The following is a 25,544-nucleotide window of genomic DNA, read 5'->3' on the forward strand; positions in this document are numbered from 1 at the left end:
CTTTGGCAAGATGAGCCCTACAGAACTGTGGTCTATAATCCCAGACATACACTGTCTTATGGGTCCATCCTGTCCTGTACCCTCAGTGTCAGCACCTCCTTCACCTCTTCATGCACAAGAGGATTGAGTTTGTCTGCACTGGCCCAGAAGCTGTCGGGCTTTAATGATATAGCATATTCTAGAGTTGATTTTAGGCAGTTATAATTTAATATTATACCCATGTTTATATGTTTACAGGAGAGTTCGGTTCGTGTGCCAGCAGTTGCTGGACTTGGCTTAAGTATAAAGTATGTTCTACAGTAGATTTTAGGCACTTATAATTTAATAGTACATGTTTATATTTATGTACATTTACATTTTTCTTAACTTAATGGAGTCAATATATGGTTTGTGTTTGTGTGCTGAAGTTCTGAAATTTTTAACTTTAGAAAATGTATTCCTGTATATTTATGGCAGCATGATAATTATCTCATAAGTATATGCATTTAATGTATCCATGAAATATCTTTGCTTGGGCTGGGGATCTAGCCTAGTGGCAAGAGTGCTTGCCTTGTATACATGAGGCCGTGGGTTCAATTCCCCAGCACCACATATACAGAAAACGGCCAGAAGTGGCGCTGTGGCTCAAAAAGAAGCCAGGGACAGTGCTCAGGCCCTGAGTCCGAGCCCCAGGACTGGCCTAAATAAATAAAGAAATAAACAAAAATTTAAAAACCTAAAAAAAAAAAGAAATATCTTTGCTTGCTTGTTTATTTACTGATTTTATGTCAGTCCTGAGGCTTGAACTCAGAGCCTGATGAGCTTGCAGAGCTTTTGTGTGCAAAGCTAGTGCTCTACTACTTGAGCTACAGCTCCCACTTCTAGCTTTTTGGTAGTTAATTGGAGATAATTGGAGATAACTAGAGTTAATTTGGACTTTCCTGCCCAGGATGGATTTGAACCATGATTTTCAGGTCTCAAGACTCCTGAGTAGCTAGTATTATAGGTGTGAATCACTAATGTCCAGCTTTGCTTATTTGATGATATTTTTAAGCCACACAGTTCATCTGAAGAGTTTTTTAAATTGTTACATATCTGTCTAAAAACTTTCCTCTAAGTGGACACATGTAGTTCGAATTCATGTTGTTCAAGAGTCAATTGTACTTTATTTTTATTTTCCTGTATTATATTTCAAAAAATTTTAAATGTAGCCAGGTGCTGGTGGCTTATACCTGTAATACTAGCCACTCAGGAGGCTGAGATATGAGTATCACAGTTAGAAGCCAGCCTGGGCAGGAAAGTCTGAGACTGTTATCACCTATTAACCACCAGAAAACCAGAAGTGGTTTTATGGCTCAAAGTGGCAGAGTGCTAGCCTTGAGTACAAAAGCTCAGGGACAGCACCCAGGCCTTGAGTTCAAGCCCCATGACCAATTAAAAAAATATATATATAACAATAACAAAGAACCAAGGAGGAAGGTCAGAGACATATTAATGACTCTGGATTGAGAAATAGTATTTCTAAAACTGCTGTCTCAAAAAAATTAGTCTGAAATTTAATATAATTCTAATTAAAATTATAAGATAGTTTTAAAATAATATTGACAATCTACCTCCAGAATCTATGTAGTGGAAGTAATTCATAAAATAGTCACTGCACCTTTGAATAAAAACAATGAAGATCTAAAATGGTTGTTTTTTACTCACTGGCCAGATAACTAGAGCAATCTACCTTATTTATACAGCAGTCTAAATTTTATCTAAAGATCACTCTCTTTTTTTTTGGTAATAAAAAGCCTGATTTTTTAAATACAATTTTAAATGGTTTTAAAAGGAAATATGCTTATTGCAAATTGCAAAACATGATCAAATTCATTAAAATACTGTGGTATTGATGAAGAATATACAGATCAATGAAACAAAAAGAGACTATCCTGAAAGATTTCTAAATGAGTATACAGTACATAATAAAATGAACAAACAAAACTTGAAACAAAGGTAGCATTTCAAAGTTGTTCTAAGGTGGTGAACTAAGTTACCTAATAAGACACAAGTAGTTTCCTAGATACGAAATACCTACTGTACCTTATTTTAAAAATCTGTAGAATACTACAAAAGTAGAGAAGATGTTTATGACTGGCTTTCTTAAAAATAGGACACAGACTTTAAAGTCAATAAAAAATCTTAGCAAATTAAAGGTACCTAGAATATGCAGAGCTTCTAGAAATCAGAGTATTAACCTCACTAGAAAAATCCATAAAGTCCATCAACAACTTTAATAATTTCACTAAGTAGAAATACTTCTTTCATAAGTGGATAATGTCAAGACCCACTATGGCCTAATATTGTCACATCACCTTGAAACTAGGTATCTGTCTCAAAGTAGTCCTTGATACACAATCAGTATCCATCCATATAGAACTGTACAAAAAATATGCATATACCATACACCTCAGTTGAGACTTAAAAACATTTCCAAGATATATTGTAAATGAACACTATTAAAGAACTGAATATAAATGAAATTACAGATTGTATGTAAAATGGTACATGTATCATTGGAAAAAGTATAGTAGTTCCTCAAAAATATTAAAAATAGAATTAGTGTAAGATTTAGCAATTCCACTTCTGGATATATAGATATAAACTTCAAATAACTAAAACCAGGATCTCAAAAGCATATCTGTATACCCATAGGCTTTTTTGTTTTTCTGGCAGTAGCAGTGTATGAACTTAAGAGCTCTAATACTTATAGCCATGGCCTAGCCCTTTTTATTTTTAGTTATGAACATGTGTTTTTGCCCTGGGGCCTGTGATCCTTCTACCTCTGTTTCCTTCTCATAACTGGAAACATATCCTCCAGCTTATTTTACTGAAACAAGATCTCAGTAACTTTTTACCCAGGTTGGCTTTTAATTTCAATTCTTCTAATCTTTTTTTTTTGTTGTTTGTTTGTTTTGCCAATCCTGGGCCTTGGACTCAGGGCCCGAGCACTGTCCTTGGCTTCTTTTTGCTCAAGGCTAGCATTCTGCCACTTGAGCCACAGTGCCACTTCTGGCCATCTTCCATCTATGTGGTGCTGGGGAATTGAACCTAGGGTTTTATGTATATGAGGTAAGCACTTTTGCCACTAGGCCATATTCCCAGCCTCAGTTCTTCTAATCTTCACCTATGGAACAGCTGGCATTACAGGAATATATTACTATGCTTAGCTGTTGCATATATGTCCACAGTAGCATATTCTCAACAACTAAAACATGAAAGCAACCGAAGGATACATCAATAGATGACTACAGAAGCAAAATATGGTTTAAACACAAAATGGATTATTCTGCAATCTGGTACAAGGTGAAGAAATCTGAGGAAATCACACTAAAAGTAAAGCTGCGCTTATATTTGCAGTAAGCAAAGTCAGACACAGAAAGAATAGTGAGTTAGTAGATGATTTCATAGAGAGTGGTTGAGTGGGTACAGAGTTTCAGTTTTAGAAGACAAGGGTTATATAACATTAGCAATGCACTAAACTGTACACTTAAAATAGCTAGCACGGTAATTTTTCTGTTATTTATATTTTACTACACTATACCATTTTTGTAAAAAGCCGAGTGTTTGATATATTATACTTCATAAAAATCAATATGTAAATAAATGATTTACAGTATACACAGTAAAAGGCACTATTTTCATATTTGTTTACTAATGGTGCACAGTTAGCAATAAAAATTATGGAAAGCTACTACCTTTATCTAATTTTCTAGCTCTGGATAGCTTTTCTTGTGATTTTCTTTTTAGTTCTTTGACTGGAATACAAGTCAATGCTTTCTCCTGGAGGATAGGATTTTCATAGAGCAGCACATGCTCAATGTTGGACTGCAGAATTTTTAGAATGGCTGAAGCAGCAGTAACCTAATAGAAAAAAAAAGTTGAAGTTAGTTTTTCATTTATGCTACAAAAATAACATAGTTAAAAAAAGAAAAAGAAAACAGGGTTCCTAGATAAGGGGGAACATATGGATTTGATAAAATACAATTATTCCCCAAACTTTCACATTATTAGTATTAAGAGACAGCACACCAGTGCCAAAGATAGATCTATTTTTCCCTCTGCATATATTAGTGAAGATATATTTAAACAGAATTATTGACCATAAACCTTGATCAAAATACTACTTTGAGCAATGCATCTTACTGCCTTTTCTACTTCAAATCTTGGTAATATACAGAATTACAAAGGAGGTATAGTTTTAAGATACAGGAATTTCAACAACTCCTAAGAAAGGAATGATAGATATGAATTTAGTAAGGGGAAAAAATGAAAGCAATATGCCTCCCACAAAGGGAGAAGAAAAAATATAAAAAGGTAAGGCAAATGAGCCATAGGACCCACACAGCAGAAACAGACAGTGAAATAAGTACTAGAGGGACCAGTCTGGTCTCTGCAGGAGTAACTACTAATCATTTTGGTTCCCTCTTTGCAATTTATCAACCAGAAAGCTTGCTTCTGAACAAAGTTCCTACATGGTTAGAATCCCCAATGAAAACATCCACACCCAAGTCCAGAATGAGGGCCTCTTTGGGAGAACATAGCCTGTTCTGCCCTTCTCCAAGGTTGCTGGGAGCAAATGTAGTACTCCCCAAAAAGTTGACACAGGGATCTACAAAAATACATTCATTCAAGTGAAAAATCAGAAAGAAGAATCTATGACAGGAAAAGCAGCAAAGACTAAAAGAATGTATCTTCAGAGATTCAGAGTACAGCACAGTTATGCTCCTTAACTTCAGAATGGGATTATGTCCTCAGAAATCTATCATAACTGGAAATACATTTAACATATCTAACCGACTGACCATCACAGTTTAGCAACATGGTTCTCTGAGGACTAATGGTTGTTTTCTCATGATGGTAAAGCTGACTAGGAGCTGTGGTTGGCTGCTAATGTCCAGTGCCACCAGAGGGTCTTTATTGCATATGACTAGCCTATTCCAAGATCAAAATTCAAACTCTATATACAACGTCTACCAAATGTATATTGCATTTCCTTTACACCAGCATAAAATTGAAAAGTATTTAAGTCAAATTATCATTAAGTTCTCTAATTTATGTTGGGGAACATCTGTATTGAAAGACTCAATTACAGATGGTAGAAATAAACAATGAAGTAGAAAAGAAAGTATAAATGGTTTCAGAGTAGAATAAACATGGCAAAAAAAATAGATCAATGAGAAGACCAAGTTAAGGTATTTTTCTAAGAGTAAGGCACAGAAAAAACAAACATTTAAGAAAATCTGAAGTTTCCAAATCTTGGTAATAGGAACTACAAAAAGAGTACGAACAATGGAAGAAAATAATTCTTCAAAGAAATAACAGAAGCATATTTCATAAGCTACAAAGCCAGTATAACTGCAAAGCAAAACAAAAACTAGGCATGCTATTTATACCAGAGTAAGGTTAAAAACAAAATCCCAGAATTGTTTAAGCAGTAAGATACAAGATAAGATAATCTGACGTCAGATACCTACCTCACTGAAAACAATAAAGTAAAATTCTTGAAATTCAGAGGGAAAATGAGTAACATACAAATCATACTCAGCCAAACTAAGTGTAGTAGGGCAAAATACATATTCTGAAATAAAATTACACGAAAAGTAATCATTCCCAGCTTTCTTGCTAATGGTTTGCATTCTTCACTTGAGCCGTGCCTTCAATTCAGATTTTTGCTGATTAACTGGAGACAGTTGTCTTTTCTACTTGGGCTGGCTTTGAACCACAATCTTCCAGGTCTCAACATCTCAAGTAGCTAGAATTATAGGTATGAGCCACTGGAATAAGGCTAGGCCCTTTTCTTCTTTAGTGCCACTCCTGGGCTTGAACACAAGGTCTGGGTGCTGTACCTGAGCTTCTTTGTTCAAGGGTAATGGCTCTACAACTTGAGCCACAGCTCTACTTCTAGCTTTTTTTGGTGAGTTAATTGGAGGTAAGTGTTATGGACTTTCCTGTCTAGGCTAGTTTCAAACTGAGATCCTCAGATCTCAACTTCCTGAGTAGCTAGGATTATAGGTGTGAACCACTAGCATGTGGAAAGCTAAGCCTTTTTAAAACACGGTGGTACTACATAGCTCATACTGGCTTGGTGAAGGTCATGCTGGCCTTGAAACTTGCAAACCTCCTGCATCTAACTCTAATCTTGCATCTAACGTTGGATTAAGGCCTGTATTAACATGCCCTGCCCAAAGCTCAAGTCTTAGCTGGTAAGAAATAATCATACTTGGAAAACAAAATCTTAATTTTTTATATGTAATGTGACAGATAAAAAAATAAGAAAAGAGGTTTCTGTCTTGTAAAATGTTGTTACAAAAATATAAGACTTTCAGGCCAGTCATTAGAAAACCAAACAAAGTATAGTTAATTTCCTAGTTATCAGGGCAAAGAAACCAACTTGATCAATTAAAATAGAGAAGAAAAAAGCAAGAGAATCAGCAATACAAAGTAAGGTTCAGAAACAAATTCAAACTTATTAGCAATTACAGTAAATGTGAATCTACCTGTTACCTATTAAAGAGAGTGACAGTTTGGTCTTTACCAAATATAGTGTATCTGGCACTGTTATTAAGCAATGGGAAAGATGTACAATAAACAATCACTTTATGGTCTAATGAGAAAATACACTGGATGACAGAATCACCATAGGGATTCATCAAAAATTTGTCTGTATCAATGTATTAAGATACTGGAAAAATATTGGAGAGCAAAACACACAAGGACTTTACCCTCACAAGGCAAAATAATCCATGGGTATGTACAATGTTTATTTACTTAAATATTTACTGATCTTTTGTTTTTCAGATATGAGGGATATAATGGTAATCTAAATAATTTATTCCTAGGTATGCTAAGAATTACAAAGCAAATATGAAGGACAAAATGAGTCTTAACAGTTGGAGTTGTGAATAAAGAAGAAAATGACATTTGTGAAGGAAATTAAACTAGCAAAGAGGAAAGGGAAAAGGCACTCCTGTCTGAAGGAATGGCAGGAAGGATGTTAGTGTGTATAGAAAATATGCGTAGTATATTTTGAAAATCAAAGTATTCAGCACATAGAGAATGAGGGGAAATGGAAAGTTAGAAGCTAAGGATAAAACTGGGTTGATAAACAGCTAAGTCTTTCTGTTTTTGCTCTACTACAATGGGAAGACAGTAAAGAAAGTCAAGCAAGTGAGCAAAATGATAAGCTCAGTTTTTTGAACATCTCTGTAATCCATAGAGAATTATAGGGAGAAAGGAGGAATCAAAGAATTGATGAGGGAACACAGCAGATCTTCAAGAGAGCTGGTTCCTGAATCTCGATGCTTCCAGCACTGGTAGAAAAAAGTGAGTAGATACAGAAAGGTCTTAGGAAGTGAAATCCACACTCTAGATGATGAGTGACTGGCCTGTGGAGTTGAAAGCAATTAGGAATGATCCACAGCTTTTTGCAATGAGCAACTAAGGTTACCACTTATTGTGGAAAATGGTTCAGAAAATGAACAACTGAGCAAAAGACTAATGATTCATCAAGTCAAAACAAACCAAAAAGGACCATTACTACAGAGACTTCTGATCATATAGTAAAAATAGCCATATGATAGTGTTAATGAGGAAAACAAGTTGCAAGAGATTAACCTGAACTTCTGCCAACGTGTGCAAGATACACCAGGAGAACTGTACAAAACAGGATGGGGGCAAAGCAATTGACTTAAAATAATAGTTGTATGATTAATAGTGGCTCCCTCACAGGCTGAAGAAACAACAGTGAAAAACAATGCGATGAAGTAGTGGGGTGAACAGTGGCATGTTCACTCCTGCATTTATAATAGTCATGTTACACAGTCTTATAGTTTAAATGGTGCGTATCGAGAGTGTGTTTTTAAACTAGGAAAACTGTTAGGAAAGGTTCTTAAACATTAACCTGCTGGTTCCCAAGTTCAACCTTTTTCTATTCTGATTTGGCCAGTCTGGGATTATGTTCAGAATTCAGTCTGTGGCACAAGTGGAACAACCATTAACAAAGACTGGCCTAAGTTATAAATGTGACTAGGAAGACCTCCCAGTAAGAAAGGAGGTGAGCGATGGGAGCTGTGCTTGTGAGATTCCACAGTGCACAAAGAAGCAGGCAGATAAGGACAGAAAGGGAACTAACATTTTTTAAGTGCTTATTTTCTCAGTTAATACAAGAGAAGAATGAGTTCTACAATTGAAGGACAAAATATGAGGCAGACTCGAAGATAAGAAATGCAGGGAGTTTGAAATGGAGAATATATTTCCTTTAGCAGAACTGATATAAAAACAGAAAAAAATGAAAAAATTCTTACAAGTGAGATAACAAGGTTATCTTTTTCTTAAATACAGATTTGTATTTACTGAATTAGTAAGAACTTATCCAGAATATTTTTATTTTCAATTTAATCCTTTCCAATCCAGAAATCATCTTATTCATTGCAGTTTTAATGGCATTCAAATGATCTTGAACAATGAAACTTGTTTTCTTGCTTTATTTCTTTACATATTCACTGGCACAACTCTGAAAAAAAACACTCACAAAAATAGAAGGCTGCTGATTGCAAGGAGATTATAGCAGCTGGGTGACCATGTACTAAAGCTACACAAGGCAGGAGTTAATTGCTTGACAGAGGAAAAGTTATTTGGGGTACAAATTGGAAGTTTAAGATGTGAAATCTGTTTTAGATCAAAAAGACTTTTTCTTCATTAATCATACTTCCAATTATTTCTGTTATGTGATATACTTAAGACTCTTTTAGAAAAAAATTGCTCTAATCATGAGATATAACTGGTGGAAGCTGGATTAGCAATAATAAAGGGTCCCAAGCCCACTAAACCTTTATTAATACTTCCATGGCTTGTCTATTTATAGCATATTTCTAAGCATGAAGATGCTATTTAATAATTTAAAATAATAATTTAATCAACTTGGCAATAATCAACTATAAATAAGCTATTTGCTGCAAAAAAGTTTATGAGACACTGAATGGTATAAATATACAAATCACCCATAATTTCACCTGCAGAAAGTATGATTAAAGTGTTTATATACAGCTTTCCAAAACTTTTGAAAAAAGTGTATATATATGAATATATGTGCATATACACATATATGTATGTACATATATATGTACACACGTATACATACACATGCACAAGAGGTACTGAGGTTTGAATTCAGGACCTAGAGCTTATTAGGTAGGTACTCTACCACTTGAGCCATGCCTCCAGATCCCTCTTTTTTCCCATTAGTTATTTTCCAGATAGTCTTTTGTTTTTACTTTGGGCCAACCTCAGGACCTTGATCCCTCTACCTATGCTTCTCCAACAGAGGAGATTACAGGTGCTGTACCATGTCAAGATTATTTGTTGACATGGGGTCTTGTTAACTTTCTGCCCAGACTGTGCTTCAATGCTATACTTTTGATCTCCCATCTCCCATGGCTGGGATGTAAGACACATACAACTCTGCCTGAAAAATTGAAATGCTACACATAGCAAACAAAACTTATGCTATTTAATTTTGCAATTATTATTTCACCATTTTTCCCCATATTTATATACTCTTTATGTCAAAACAGACTACACTTTTTTTTTTTTTTTTTGCCAGTCCTGAGGCTTGAACTCTGGGTCTGGGCCCTGTCCTTGAGCTTCATTTTGCTCAAGGCTAGCACTCCACCATTTGCACCACAGTGCCACTTTTCAGAATAGTTTATTGGAGATGAGTCTCAAGACTTTTCTGCTTGAGGTAGCTTCAACCGTGACTCATGACCTCAGATCTCAGCCTCCCAAAGTAGCTAGGAATACAGGCATGAGCCACCAGTGCTTGACTCAGACCACATTTTTTGTTTTTATGTTTTGAGGCAGGATCTTGCTATGTGCTCTATGCTGATCTGGAATTTTCTAAGTAGCTCACTCAGGTTGGCCTTGAACTTTCAATCCTAATCCCTCAGACTCCCAAGAGCTAGGATTATAGGAGTGGACCACCATGCCTGGTTTCACATCATTTTTCATAGGTGATAAATATTCTGATATAAGGATCAAGTATTAAGGTATTGCTATAAGGATAGTAGATTCAGAAGTAAATGAAATTTAGGTCTGATAATCAAATGGACTTTTTTATCTTAATAAAGATGATACAGAAATCCAAGCTAAGAAGATGCTTCAGTTTTTTACTTATAAAATTTAGCTTAAAAGCTAACTAGCTCAGAAAATTAGGGGCCAGAGGTTGAGTGCTTGCTTAGCAATTGAGGTCATGAATTCAATTCCTAGAACCTCAAAAAAAAAAAAAAAAGAAAAAGAAAATGACCTCATTTTTATGAACTCATAATCACTGAATGAAGCAATCACAAATTATGATAATTCCTTGAGACACATCATCAATATGTATAGCAGGCAATATTTAGAATGACTGAGTTCATGAAATGTTCTTTAAAAATTCAATATACACTATACTGTTACATGAAATAAAAGCATACATTTAAATAGCTGTGTAAAAAGTAGCTATGTACCTATTTTAAGCAAGTCATACTTCAGAATCATGATTTCAATCTAGAAAAATTTCACAAAATCAGAAACACAATGTTAACATTCAGAGGAAACACATCATTGTAAATTGTCCTTGCAATTTCAAATCTGGTTTTGAAAGGGAAAGGGTATACAGAATATGGTTATCAGAAAATCATTTTTATTAGAAATATTGGACAGCATGTAAAGCCAGTAAATTTAAAAATTAGAAGTATCATTAGGAAAATGAAAATTAAAAATCAAAATGAAATACCACTTAGGCACTAAAATAAAAATTATAAAAAACTTATGGTGAATATATTGAACAATTAGAACATTCATATATTGCTAATAAAATGTAAATCTTACTAGGACATGATAAATTATATGGAACTCGAGGCATTCACACACAGTGAGACCAGAGGAGGGTACTCTTAGAGGGGGGGGACACAAAGGCACAATCTCTGTGCCTCTGATCATAAAGAATGAGTTCCAGGACATAGAAACAATAGTGTTTTTTTTTTAAGTGTAAAATGGTGCAGCAAATTTGGAAAATAGCTTACCAATCTGTTAGACTATTAAGGGTACACTTAACTACATGTTCAGTGGTTCCAATTCTAGAAATCTGCCCAAAAGAAACAAAGATGTCTACACAAAGACATGTTTGTGAAGTCAGACCCAGTGGCTCCTATCTGTAATCCTAGCTATCAGGGAGTGGAGATCTGAAGTTCAAGGTCAGCCCAGGCAAAACATCATCAAGACCCCATCTCAAGTAATAAGTTAGGTGTGGTCATATATGCCTGTCATTCCAGCTACTCAGGAGACGCAACCAAGAGAACAGTGCCGCAAAGCTGACTCAGCCAAAAATGCAAAACCCTATAAGAAAAATAAGTAAAAGATAACCAAAGCCTTTGGTGGTGTAGGGAGTATAATAGAGGGGGTGGGGTTAAATGGAATATAGTGTAAACCTGCACAGAGACTGTAACAAAGTAATCTCTCCCTGTATAACTAGTACCAAAAAAAGCCACTTGGGAAATGATATTAAAGTGGTACAGCATCTGTCTATCAAGAATGAGTCCTTGAATTCAAACTCCAGTACCACCAAAAACCAGAGATGTATGTGCAGCTTTTTCTTTTTTTGATGGTGGTCATTGGGCTTGAATTCAGGACCTGGGTACTGTCCCTGAACTCTTTTTGCTCAAGGCTAGCACTCTACCACTTTGAGCTACAGTGCTATTTCTAGTTTTCTGATGCTTAACTGGAGATAATAATTCTCATGGACTTTCCTGCCTAGGCTGGCTCTGAACCGCAATCCTGAGATCTCAGCTCCTGAGTAGCTAGGATTACAGGTACCTGGCTAGACATACATGTGAATGTTAATAGCATCATTATTCATAGCTACCAGGGCAAAAACCCAAATGTCCACCAAGTGATGATTGGATAAGATGTGACATATCCTTACCATGAACACTATACAGTGGAGGGGGAAAAAAACACACCAAAATACTTACATATCCTAAGATACAAATGAACTTCAAATACATTACACAAGGAAAAAGAGCCAAAAACTAAAGACTACACATTACATTATTCCACTTATACGAACTGTCAGAAAAAGCAGCAAAAAACCTTAGTGACAACCAACATCTCTATTTACTGGCCACAAATATATTCCAGTACTTTCTATCTTAAAGGAAAAGCTTAGTGACAAACTTTACTGTCACTATCACAGTGACATACTCTAAAATTTAATTGCTCTGGTTGTAACCAATGAATTGGAATAGTTACAATGTTTGCCAAATTTTATCTAGTTTATACACAGGATAAAATGTTTTTAATCTCTCTCTTGCTCCCTGACTTTGGTTCATTATTAATTTTTAATTAGTATCCCAATTCAAAATGGGAAAGCAGGAGAAAACAACTGTCAAGTTATAGAAGATAGGAATTACTGGTGATTTGAAGCTTAAATAACAAAACACTTTTTAAAAATGGCTTAAAAAGTGGTGGCTTAAACTCATAATCTTAGCTAGTTGAGAGCTGGAAACAGGGTTTGAGGGAATAGACAAGTGAGATTTGAGTCCAGGTGGGCAAAAAGTTCATGAGACTCCATCTCAACCAATGGCTAGGCTTGGTGCATACCCATCATCTAAGTAACAGAGGAAAAATACAATGGATGTGTATAGTGATACATGCTTGTCATTGTCAGTGACATGGGGAAGCACAAATAGGATGATCAAAGCCCAGGCTGGCCCAGGAACAAAGCAAGATCCTGCCTTAGAAATAATCAGTGCAACAAAAGGGCTAGAAGAGTGGTCCGGGTGGTAGAGAACCCCCCTAGCAGTGACACCAATATTTTAAAAATAAATATGTGTATTCCAATAATGCATGAGTAATCATAAAGGACTCATTCAATTCTTTCTCAACTCCTTTAAGGGACATAGTAAAAGATCCATATTTTATTTTTTGGTAGGGTGCTGGGGATTGAACCTAGGGGCCTAAGGCACACTAAACAAGCACTCTATCATTGAACTACATTCTCAGCCTAGGAAATTGATGCTTTTTATCAAGAACTAAAGAAGTTAAGAGTTGATAAACACTAGCCTTCTAATAACATACATATTTGAGAAGGCTTATTTTCTTCTAAAGTGTAAAATTTGTTTTGTCAATAAAATGATGTGTTTTACAGAGTGCAGGCTGACTGGGCCTTAAAGACCTATGCTACAGCTGAATTCAAGTTTAAAAATTAAAAAAGAAAGGAGCTTGATGAAGATTGCAATCACAGTCAAAGCAGCAACACAATACTGTTTAGTTCAGGAAAGAGATATTTTATGAAATAAAGTGTTTTCAAGGTGTTTTTGGTAAGACTGATTACCTCTGTGTACTTGAAACTGTTATAGCACTGTGTAAATGTAAGTTAAAGAAAGAATTGAACTCAAGGCATCATGCTTGCTCAATTTGCTTGCTAGGCTGGGCTTTACCACTTGAGTCATGCTTTCAGGCCTGCTTTTTGCTTGTTATTTGTTATATCTGAAATGTAGTGAGCTTTACTGCCTGGAATGGGATCAAATCACTATTCTAAGGATCTCAGCTTTCTGAGCAGCTATAATTACAGGTGTGAGTCAGTGGTATCCAGAAAGAATTTTTTAAAGTATCACAGCATAATTGGAATTATGAAAAAGGTAGTAACACTCTCCATCTCTTCTCTTGCTAACAGAGACTACTTTCATTCTTTATTTTTATTTTTATTTTTTATTTTTTGGCCAGTCCTGGGCCTTGGACTCAGGGCCTGAGCACTGTCCCTGGCTTCTTCCCGCTCAAGGCTAGCACTCTGCCACTTGAGCCACAGCACCGCTTCTGGCCGTTTTCTGTATATGTGGTGCTGGGGAATTGAACCTAGGGCCTCGTGTATCCGAGGCAGGCACTCTTGCCACTAGGCTATATCCCCAACCCTCATCCTTTATTTTTAAAGGAGAAGTCCAGGGTCTTCCTGGCCTAGACAAAGCAAAATCATCCTCATTTGATTATTAAGGAGAAGACAGAAAAAGCTGCAGAGCTACCTAACTTGAGAAGAATTAAGAGTATATTTAATGATTTCTATATAATATTCTGCTGTATGGAGGACAGTGACTAGGAGTTCTACCAGAATCAAAAGAGGAAATGAGTTTAAACTGGCACTGACAAAGTAATTAGAGAAGTATAACAAAAAGTTTTCTACAGATAAAATTTTGATAAAGACTTCTATCAGAAGGAATTTTTCTAAATAGGGTAGGTTCCTATTAAATGGGATCATTTAGGCTTACAAATAATGCTTTAAGACACCAGAAATCAAATTCCGGTTCTAAAGTATATAACATTTGCTAGCAACCACTATCAACATATTCATGCCTTTTTCTTCTTCTGACCTTAAAGAAGCTGACTTTAAGTTGCAATAGGATGGTGACAATGATTAGGCTACTGAAGTTAATTATCCCTATGGTGAAAAGCAGCAAGTAGAATTTAGAAGTGTTAACGAAGTAGAGAAATCTACTAATTTAGTTATTAATTTGTTTGGTTTAGGTCCATTTGTTAATGGGATATGCTAATTTATGTAACTAATTTAAATACCAAAACCAGGTACATTAAAAAATGTAAATAAAATAGCTGTGTAAGGTAAATTGCCTGTAATCTCAGCACTCAGGAGGCTGAGCTGAAAAATCACTTGAGTATAGATGTTTGAGACCAGAGTAAGCAACACAGTGAAACCCTATTGCAAAAATAAATATAAACAAACAAACAAGTAAATGACAACCATTTCCCCAACATTTGTTATGAAAAGTGCTAAAGAAACTTGGAGATGTAAGACTTTTAAGTACAAACAACAGCATTTAGGGACAATCTCTAAAGCTTTTGCTGTTTTAACACTTGGACAGAAGGACGGTTACATAATGGCTTAATTCATACATTACCTTTGGAACAGAGAGTGAATGTAATGACTGCCCTTGAGGGTTCCCTGGATTCTGGGATCCATTAGGATTCGAAGGCTGTGTTGTAGGAAGCTGCGTACTGGTGGCAGGTTGCTGAGCAAATACTTCTTTATACCTCTTATCCAATCTGCTACTTCTCTCAATGGCAATCAGGTCACGGATTTTCTGCAGCTGCTCCACTGAAGCTTGTTTAGGAAAGATAAGATGTGTTTCTCCCTAGAATTTATAAAATTGGGAAGTTTTAAGCTTTGTTTATGACAGTCATTCACATATATAAATATGAAGTCAATACTATAGAATGTGACATTTTAACTATTTCTCACATTTTGTTCAACAATTAAGAAACCTTGTTAGCATGAGATAATGCTTAGCTTATTTAATGTAATTCAAAGAAGCTCCAGAAAAATATTTGATCGTCTTGAAATAGAAAATCTGAGTGGTAATACACATATCCCTATCTTCTCTGCAATAATATACTATTGCCCTCTGTGACATTCCTTATGAAATAAAGACAGAGACACAGTGATAGAAAGGACTAGGGTCATATAAAGCCAGTAAGAAGTTATCTAATGTATAGAAGAATAACTTTAGTTGGCAATTAACTGAATATTCAAAAACCTTAGTAGAGGTCTTAGAATGTTTTCGGCACAAAAAATGATTAAGGTGGGCTGGGGATATGGCCTAGTGGCAAGAGTGCTTGCCTCCTATACACGAGGCCCTGGGTTCAATTCCCCAGCACCACATATACAGGAAACGGCCAGAAGCGGCGCTGTGGCTCAAGTGGCAGAGTGCTAGCCTTGAGCAAAAAGAAGCCAGGGACAGTGCTCAGGTTCTGAGTCCAAGCCCCAGGACTGGCCAAAAAAAAAAAAAAAAAGAAAAAAAAAAGAAAAAAAATGATTAAGGTAATATACCAATTATCTTGATTTGATCATTACACATTGCATGCATGTACTGAAACTTCACACTATACTCTAACTACGATGTGTTAATGAAACTAAAATATTCTTATTTAAGGTCATAGATAATTTCTCAACTCAAGTCCTTAAAGACCTTGAGCACAAAAGTGCAGAGATAGCACCCAGGCCATGATTTTGAGTCCCAGGACCAGCAGCAAAAAGAAAAAGACAAAGAAAAAGAAAAAGCTAGTCGTATATATATAAACACATCTGCAATCCCAGGTACTGAGGTACTAGGGATGTGGAAACAGGTGGTGTGTGAGTTCAAGGCCTGAGAAGAGTTAGTAAGACCTGATCTGAAGAATAAATAAAAGCAAAATGGTTAGGAACAGAGATCAAGGGGTAGAGTTCTTGCTTAGCAAGAGTGAGGTCCTGGGATGAATCTTCAATAGCATTAAAAAAAGGATCATTGTATTGTGTGTGTGTGTGTGTATTTGTGTATTTATGTATGTGTGTGTGTTTTCTAAGTATTGTTCTAAGTTCTAAGCATTTTGCATTCAATATTTCTCAAGTAATTTCCATAACCAACTTGAAAGGAAGGTATAATAGATTTAGCCTCACTTTTTAAAAATATGAAAATATAAAGGCTCAAAAAGGCTAAATAACCTACCAGATGCTACAGAATGATAGCCAGAACAGAGATTCAAACCACATGACCTCAGGTGTGGTGACTACTTGGGAGGCAGAGCTGGGTGAGATTGCCATTTGAGGCCAGTGAAGGGAAAGACTTAGGAAGATCCCATTCTCAACAAAAAAGTAGGCACAGACATATACACCTGCCATCCAAGTTACAAGAGTGGTAAGTAGAAATATGATCATCTATTACCACCCATGCAAAAAATGTGAAACCCCAACAGACTATTATTTCCAATAAATGAATCAGAAAAAGCCAGCAGTAGCACTGTGGCTCTCATGGTAGAGCACTAGCGTTGAGCACAGAGGCTCAGGGACAGAGTCCAGGCCCCAAGTTCAAGCCCCAGAAATAAGAAGGCTTACAACTGTCCAGGACTGTAACACATACTTGTATATTTCTGCAAAAATCTTAGATCTGCATGTTAACTCAAAGGAGCAAACATATTTCTTTTTGGTAGTAGAATTTAGTCTCAACTCCATTAGTTTACTCAAGAGGGGCTTGAGTTTATTCAAGAAACTGGAAGGATCATGGTTTAATGCTAGCCCAAGCAGAAAGCTAGTAAATCTGCATCTTAAATAAGTGGTCATAGTGGCTCATGGTTATAACCCCGGGGATATGTAGGAGGATCAGGGTCTAAGGCTCACCCTGACAAAAATTGAGACCCTACCTATAAAAATATAAAGTGCTGTGTGCTGGTAGTTCACACCTGTAATCTTAGCTACTCAGGAGGCTAAGATCTGAGGATTAAGGTTCAAAGTCAGCCGAGCCTCTTCTCTCTAATTGACCACCAAAACGCCTAAAATGGAGCTGTGGCTTAAGTGTTCAAGTGCTAGCCTTGAGCTAAAAACCTCAGGAATAGCACCCAGGCACCAAAAAATAAAAATCTAAACTAAACCAAAATCAGCTGGGGCATGGATTAAGTGTAGAGTACAAGCATAATGCCCCAAGTTGAGATTTTCTGAAATTGTGAAAATTTGCGAACTGAATACTGCTCTAAGCCTGAGTAGCCTGTTATGTGGCACTAATTTGATTTACCATCAACTGCCTGAGACTGAGGGGTTTTTTGTAACATGAGAAATTAGAACAGTGGCAAATTCTGGAGTGTACTGGGGTAAACTGGGCAGTTGGCTTATCCTACTTGGCACTCAAGTATTCCTGGAATGAAAGACAAATATAATTCCACTGGATCTGACATTTCAATGTGAAATTGGCATAGTCTCCACTTGTCATTATTCACTTAACCAAATGGAGTTCCTTGAACAAAATCAGCAATGCTGTCATTTTTCTCCCTACAGGTTTCAAATTCTCTCTGTGCAGATGCCTTGTATCATCTAGAATCTGATGATACCATAACTTATATTCCCAGCCTCACCTCTCCTTTTGAATTGTGGACTCGTTTAACCAGTAATATCTCTACTTGAATAGTATTTTAACAGCAAAATAGTCACAATTGCTCAACACACAGGTAGTGGTTTCTTCCCTGAAACCTACTACTGTTCAGTATTTCTCTGTCTTAGTTTCTCAAGCCAAAACCTAGTAAGATCCTGATTACTTCCTTCCCTTTATATTCCATCATTCAACTCATTAGTAAGATCTGTTGACTCATATATGTATATGTAAAATATGTATATATGTGTGTGTGTATTATATATATATAAAACCTATATAATTCTCTCCCTCTTCACTTCTATCATCCTTTAGTCCCATGTTTCCTGACTGCCTAATACCTCTGATACACTAGCATTCTTCTAAAAGCTAGTACTACCTTCAAGAAACGTACAGAACCACTATCAACTCTTAGACTACTACAATAAGGCCTCTAACTGGTCTCTTAGTACCATTCCTTGCCCCAATCCCCAAACATTCAGAACATTCTCTTTACAATGCCAGAATAATCTTTGAAAATATTCTCAAACCCTTCTAATGCTTTGTCATCTCACTTAGAAGAAATTCTAAGTCTTTACTATCACCCTCAAAACCACACGACTGGTCTTTGTCTCTGGGTCAGATTCAGAACTTCATTACCCACATCAATCCTTCTGCTTGAAATGTCAGGTACTGGGCTATTTCTTGTCCCAAAGGCCCCAACCTTGTCTTCCCAGAGATTTTCCCTAAGCGTTCACTGTTAGGCAGCTGCCTACCATTGCAGCTGCTTTTTATTGCACTACTCTTTCTTCTTTGTACTCATTTTTGCTTTTACATCTAGTATCTAACTCATTAGAATATAAACACTATCTAAGATGGGATTATAATTACCTAGTTCACTATCATATCCTGAGGGTCTGTAACAGAATACGAGAAACCTACAGCAGATCAACACAAGTCTTCAACATCTTCTACAACTGTCAATTTAGTACTTAAGACTGCCCCTGACAAGTGTGCCTCCATAGTCTTGTTCAACTTTTTCCAATGCTCCATAAAAGAGAAATAAGATTTTGCTCTGTTGCCCAGGCTGAGCTCTGCTTCATAATTGTCCTGGCCTCAGCTTCCCATGTAGCTGAGGTTGCGGGCATGTACCACCATGCCTAGATAATTCATGACATGAATAACTACTTTCATTGTGTTATAAAAGTAAACTGTCACAAAATTCTCAATGATGGAACCACCAACTTCTTCTTGTGACATAAATACATCAAGACTCCTCTCCTGTCACAGAAGCAAAACCATTTTTTTGTGCCAACTATACTCAGCTTTTCCAGGTTTACTTCAGATTCCATCTATTATGGGTATTCATATACACTCATAAACCAAGCTTTTGCTAAAAGACTGAAGAGGCAAAGAAACAATCAGTTCTATATTTCTAAAGTGGTCAACTGATATAAAATATTATCTTATTCAGAAAATTACCAAGAAGGGAGAAGACACACTTATGCATACTTACCTCTTCAAAACCCATTTCAAATAAACATTCAACAGCACCTCTGACAGGCAAGAGTCTAGTAGAAAAAGTTGCGTTTCCAATACGGATTGATCTGTATTTTTCATCATTAGGGTTTCTGATAAAAAAAAATAGAAGTTAGATTATATGTAGCAAGTTGTGGTTTTCAGAAGTTTTACATCGCTTCATATTTTATATTGGTTACATTTGTACATGTGAGTATGGACAGAAAGTGGGAACAATCTGAAAAAGCCGAATTTTGTGATTCTTACTTCAGTATATGTTTAGTACAACCTCATTATCATTATCTAAGCTGGTATTAATGTTGACATAAGAAAAAAATGTGAGATGTTAATTCTGTACTGTTCCAATTAGTACCTTTGAGTGTTTCAGGTTTCTGAAAGAAAAAAAGAACAATATAGCCTCCAAATGGGACAGAAGATTTTGTGTGTTTTGGTCTACTAGATCTCTACCATCTACAACTGTGCCTGGCATAAATTTGGTTAATAAGTATTTATGAAATGAATGACTAGTACATTTAGCTTTTCATAAAGAAGCTAAAAGCTTTACTTTCAACAAACATGAACCTAGGCAAACCTTCAGTCACTTTACTTTCTTCTCTAGAGCAATTTGCTCTTACCCTAAGTTTTATTTCAGTTCAAAATATATCTTTGGTATGGAAAGTATGGCAATAAAAGAAAAAAATGAACTTCTTTTGCCATAATTAAGATTTTTAGCTGGGTGCCAGTGGCTCATGCCTTTAATCCTAGTTATTCAGGAGGCTGAGATCTGAGGATAGTAGTTCAAAGCCAGCCCAGAAAGGCTCATCTCCAATTAAATACATGCACCCACGCCAGAAATGGAGCTGTGACTCAAGTGTGAGAACAAAAGCTCAGGAATAGCACCCAAACCTTGAGTTCAAGCAACAGAACTGGTGCAAAAACAGAAAAAGAAAAAAAGATTTTCATAGCTAGATTTATATAGAGGTCCTACAAAGGATTACAAATTTTAAATAAAACTTGTTCTTATAAATAACCTGAAAATCACAGATAGTGAATAAAAGTCTAAAACCCATATTTATCAGAGATAATTTAAAACAGTTGGAGCAACTTTTCTTGATACCTAATACAAGCCACCAAGTTATGTCATGTCACCAGGATGATATAATCCTACTGGTTCAAAACTACTTGAGCAATCTATCTCATTTTTCTCCCAATAACTTGTAGATTTCTTCGTGATTATCACATAGTCATTTCTAGTACCGCTAAAATTCACGTCTCTCTGTTGACACAGAATCTACCCTTAAACTAAGTCACATACCCAAGTCCCAAATCCTATCTTTTTCTCATTAAATATGCTGAATAGACATGGTCTTAACCAAAAAATAAAATTAAATTTAAAAAATCTTAAAAAGGCAGAAGTATGCCCCTAAAACATTTACGAAAATTTGGGCACCAGTGGCTCAAGTTTGTATTCCCAGCTACTCTGGAAATAGAGATTTGAGGACCATGGTTCAAAGCCAGCCTTGGCAGGAAAGTTTGTGAGACTCTTACCTCCAATTAACCACAAAAGGCCAGAGGTAGAGCTGTGGCTCAAGTGGTAGAGCACTAACTTTGACAAAAGAAGCTCAGGGACAGCACCCAGGGCCAGAGTTTAGGCCCTAGAAGCTGGGGAGGGAGAAAATTTAGTGGTAGGGCCATAAAACTCAAACCCATGAGGTCCTAGACTTTGCATTGGGAAGGTGCTATATATTAAGCTTTTCAGTACCATCTTCAAAAAGCCACTACTCTTCAATTCATCACTATCTTCCTCATTCTGCAGTAAGGACCTTACCTTAGGATTCATCATGCTTTTGGCTTTTTTCAATTAACTTAATTTTTCGACAGAACTTTCTCATGTTTTTGTTGTAATTTTTTGTTATCATTACAACAAGAACTTGAGAATAAATTGGAATATTTTTACTTGTTAGCAATTACTTTGCAGCTTTGAGACTTTTTTTGGGGGGAGGACGTCTTTCCCATGCTACTGAAATGAATGGGGTCTTAACAGTTACTCTGAAGACTGTGATGGTTCATCTTGTCAGCTTGATGGGATTGAGAAATGCTTAGGTTAAAGCACACTTCAGGGGTGTCTATGAAACTTTCAGTTTCTTTTAGGCTCTTTTTTCCCCTTTCCTTTTATCATGTCATGTCAGTTATATGTTCTCTCTTACTGTGCGTATTGGTCCCATTTTATCAGAAGTATTGTCTATTGTCTAAAGTGTTAGATATCAGGTCTTCCAGCTAGGTCTTCACATAAGCATTTAAATGCTTAAGCATCATCTTCCAATTATTCTTAGTTTTTGTGATGTAGCTGAATTCCATACAAATCTTGCTACCAAACATATGTTCTTTACTACAACTACTTTCTATTTCATTACTCTTCATAATCACACCCAGTGCAGTTCATAAGCAATAGCTATGTGCAATTTGCAAAGTAAATTGGTGAAAGATCAAATACATATTTAAGTGAATGGGATTCCCTCCACAACAAAACATATGTAATGCCAGTGAAAATACTAAAGGATTTTGAGAAAGTATGTATTACTGAGGACAGCTCATCTTTACCTAAAAGTGGCATCTCTGAGTGCAAACGAATCCATATTTCATTCTATATTAACTGGACTATGACTGTTAAGTGAGGGATAGAATAAACATCATCCAAAGCAGAAATTTAAAATTTAACCAACTCCTTTCTCTTGAGATTAAACATTTAGCACTTTTTAAAAGTCTGCTAATGAAATTCTCATTTTAGCATTATAAAATACTGTGCCAGGCTCTGAGGTAGGACCAAGGTATATCAAGAGAATGTGCTTTAAAAAGTGCCTGGCTTCTAATGTTAGATTTCTCAAAACAGCGTAAGGTCAGAATAACTTTGATTTTCTCTCTTCTGAAGTAAGTTAGATGAAGGATGGGGGCGTGGCTCCAGCAATTTAGAATTTTTTAAGCCCAACTTCAGTTATCCCCCCACCCCCATTAAAAGTCTTGTAAAGTAAGTTAAATGGTCACATTTGTAAAGTTGTGTAGTTGGGGACAAACCAAAAAGGGACCTACAGTTTTTTCTGTTATGAGGTTAGGAAGTCATTGGATTTGGACACTGAAAGAGATACCTGTATTTGAAACAAACTAAAAAGGGTAGTTTTTCATATCAACCTCAGTTATTTGTTCCAAACTCCCAATTTCCTTTTTTACGATTAAAAAATAAACAACTATTTCCGATCTGAAATTTGGGCCATAAAGCTGGCAGCACAAACGGTGAGTTTGGCAAACATTCACAAGGATGGTTCTGACCAAAAGCCATTGTTTGTATGTAAAACTGTCAGTTACAACACTCTGATCCCAGTACTTCGGTTTCACTGGACTGAACTCGAAAAGGCTTTCTCCGTTCTTCACAGTGGCTTTCCAGGTGGGAAGGCCCAGCCTTGAATTCTTCCAGAGTCGATCCGCATTATGAAGAGTTTATAAGATTTCTCTGGGTAGGAAAGCAAGTTCAGATGTCACAGAAGGGGAGAGTAATCTCCCCACAGATCACAATTATGTAGCAGCAAACAGGCCACATGTGGCATCTCTTACAGCACCTGGCACAATCAGTGTCCTCGATTTAAAAACTGCCCTTCCATCTGTCTCTACACACCGAGGCACATGAAATGGATAGCCTTGAAGCTTCGAATTTCTTTTTAAACGTCCTGCCAATCTATCCATCTTTTACAAGAGCCAAGATAGCCAGGGGCCTAGCGGGGGGGGGGGGGGGGACGGGGGTGGGAGGAAGAGAGAGAACCTAAGCCCTTGAAGGCCAACTGGATGAGTTCCTTCAATTTCCATTCCATTTCCCTCTCCCACACAACCTTGATCCTGACTCAGCCCGTCCCTGATCTAAGTGGTGCTCAGGGAAGAGTTATTTTACTCACAGGAGAATCGAATGACTTCACCTCTCCCAAATGGATGCCTCCAGGAACTCTTAAAAGTAGACTCTAGATAGTGATATAGACAGTGTCACTTTACCAAAGGCAACGTTTCCATCACGGGCCTGAGAAGTTCTGAACACCCACCACCGGCAGCTGTATTACGCTTTCGTATTATTCACGAAACGGGAGGCGAACATGACTACCGTGAATACCCACGGATGAGCTCGACGTGGAAGCCACGCCGCGGGTGAGGGCCGAGGTGCGGGGCGGAGCCCCGGCCCACCCCGCCCCGCCCGTCCTCAGTGGCCCGGGCACCGCCATCCGGACCCGGTGACTGCAGTGAACTCTCCCGATCCGTGCGGGGTGGGCCCGCCGGCCCCTGGCGCCGCCCCACCGGCCTCCCCACCCTCCAGCCCGGCCGGGCTCTCCAGACCTCGGCCGCCCTGACGCCGCGGCCGCCCGCCCACCAGCCCGCCCGCACCTCAGGATGTTGTCGGCATAGGTGAGCAGCAGCTTGGAGGCCTCCAGAAAGGTCTCCGAGGGGTTCTGACAGAGCTCGGCCACGGCCGGAGACACCGAACCCAGTGCGGCGGCCGCCATGCTGGTACACCCTCTGCCGTCACCGCCCCTCGCACGCCGAGGGCCGCACTGAGCAGGCGCCTCAGCGCCCAAGCTGCAGCAGCGAGGCGGGGGCGGAGGGGGCGAGGGAAGGCGAGGGAGAGAGCGGAACTGCGCGAGAAGGAGCAGGAGGGGCGGGGCCAGGCCGCGTGGGGCGGGGCCAGGCCGCGTGGGGGCGGGGTTTCCCCGGAGGGGTGGGGTTTGGTTGTGGGCGCTGCGGATCCCTGTGGGCTGGCGACGTGGCGTGCTGGTGCTGGAGCTGGAGCTGGAGCTGGAGCTGGTGCATGATGGTGGAATTACGGATTTGCCTCGCCGCTGGGCCAGAAGACCCTGCCACTTCCCTTCCCCACAAATACAGTGTTACAGCTAGTCCTTCATCTGGTATTCAACAACAAAAGCGTGGCAAAAATCCTGCTGGGTTTTTCTGTGGATTCTTTGCCGAATCCCAGTGTTATGCAGACCGTGTTACACTACTACAAAGGAGCGCCCGTTAAACGTCATGTGACAATGTATTAACAGGTTGTATACTCAGTTTACCTTATCATGACTGCACAAAATACACAATAACAAAAGAGAATGAAAGAAGAGTAATCGTATCAAAGTTTGCATCCAATAGTTACAATAAGCATGCTTTTGTGATTCTTGTTTTGCAGCCTCACCTTTCTAATCCATCCTCTGCCTCACCTGTAGCCTTTAAAAATGTTTCCTTGTTTTTGTTGATCTTCTGTTTAAGATACATTATTTAAGTAACTTCGGTATATATTCTTCTAGTGTGAGTGTGTGTGTGTGTGAGAGAGAGAGAGAGAGACAGAGACAGAGACAGAGAGAAAATGAGAATATGTACTGGGACTTGAATTTAGGAGCCTTGAGTTCAGCTTTTTCTGCCAGTTTCTCTGACACAAGTCACCCTCTACTTCCAGCTTTTTGCTGGTTAATTGTAGATATAAGTCTCTGGAATTTGTCTGCCTAGGCTGGCCTCAACCCTTAGATCTCAACCTTCTGAGTAGCTAGGATTATAGACATGAGCCACATCAGCACCTAGCTCTCTTAAACATTCTCCATACCTCATTATCTGTTTGCTTCCAATATCTCTGAACAAGATCAGTAGCTACTTCATCCATTTCAGTTACTAGTCTTCTGCCAAATATAAGTTTTTAGTAATAAGAATTTGGGAGCAATTTAAAGAATATTGTGGAAATAGGACACATGGCGCAAGTGGGAGAGCCTCAACTGTGAGCAAAAAAGCCAAATGGGAATGAAGGGCAAAAGAACACCAGTTAAAGCCTCAATATGGGCACCAGAAAGAGAGAGGGAGAGGTAGAAGGAATAAAGGAGAGGGAGGGAGAGAGAGGAATAGAGAGGAACAAAGGAAGGAAGGAAGGAAGGAGAGAGAAAGGGAGATGAAAGAAAAAAAGAATACCATGTTCATTAGATAATGTGTTAATTCCTACTGAAACCAAAAATTTTCAGTAGTTAAATGTGCAGTAACATTTTTCTGACTCATATAATAGTTTAATAATTCAGGGACCTT

General features: G+C 37.7%; 1 protein-coding gene across 2 annotated transcripts in view; it reads right to left on the minus strand.

The window, feature by feature from the left end:
• Positions 1-24,051, minus strand: part of Ngly1 (N-glycanase 1) — a 45,680-nt gene extending 21,629 nt beyond the window's left edge. The window contains exons 1-4 of one of the 2 annotated variants that reach the window (XM_048355969.1): positions 23,877-24,047; positions 19,456-19,570; positions 14,967-15,200; positions 3,720-3,885 (exon numbers count right to left, since the gene is read on the minus strand). In XM_048355969.1, the coding sequence (XP_048211926.1) occupies positions 3,720-3,885; positions 14,967-15,200; positions 19,456-19,570; positions 23,877-23,995 (634 nt within the window). In that variant the 5' untranslated portion in view covers positions 23,996-24,047. Of the gene's footprint in view, positions 1-3,719; positions 3,886-14,966; positions 15,201-19,455; positions 19,571-23,876 lie in introns of both variants that reach the window. The other variant, XM_048355970.1, reaches the window with a different exon arrangement.
• Between the last annotated feature and the right edge of the window lie 1,493 nt (positions 24,052-25,544).

The sequence above is a fragment of the Perognathus longimembris genome, chromosome 10 (assembly GCF_023159225.1).
Source record: "Perognathus longimembris pacificus isolate PPM17 chromosome 10, ASM2315922v1, whole genome shotgun sequence".
NCBI lineage: Eukaryota > Metazoa > Chordata > Mammalia > Rodentia > Heteromyidae > Perognathus > Perognathus longimembris.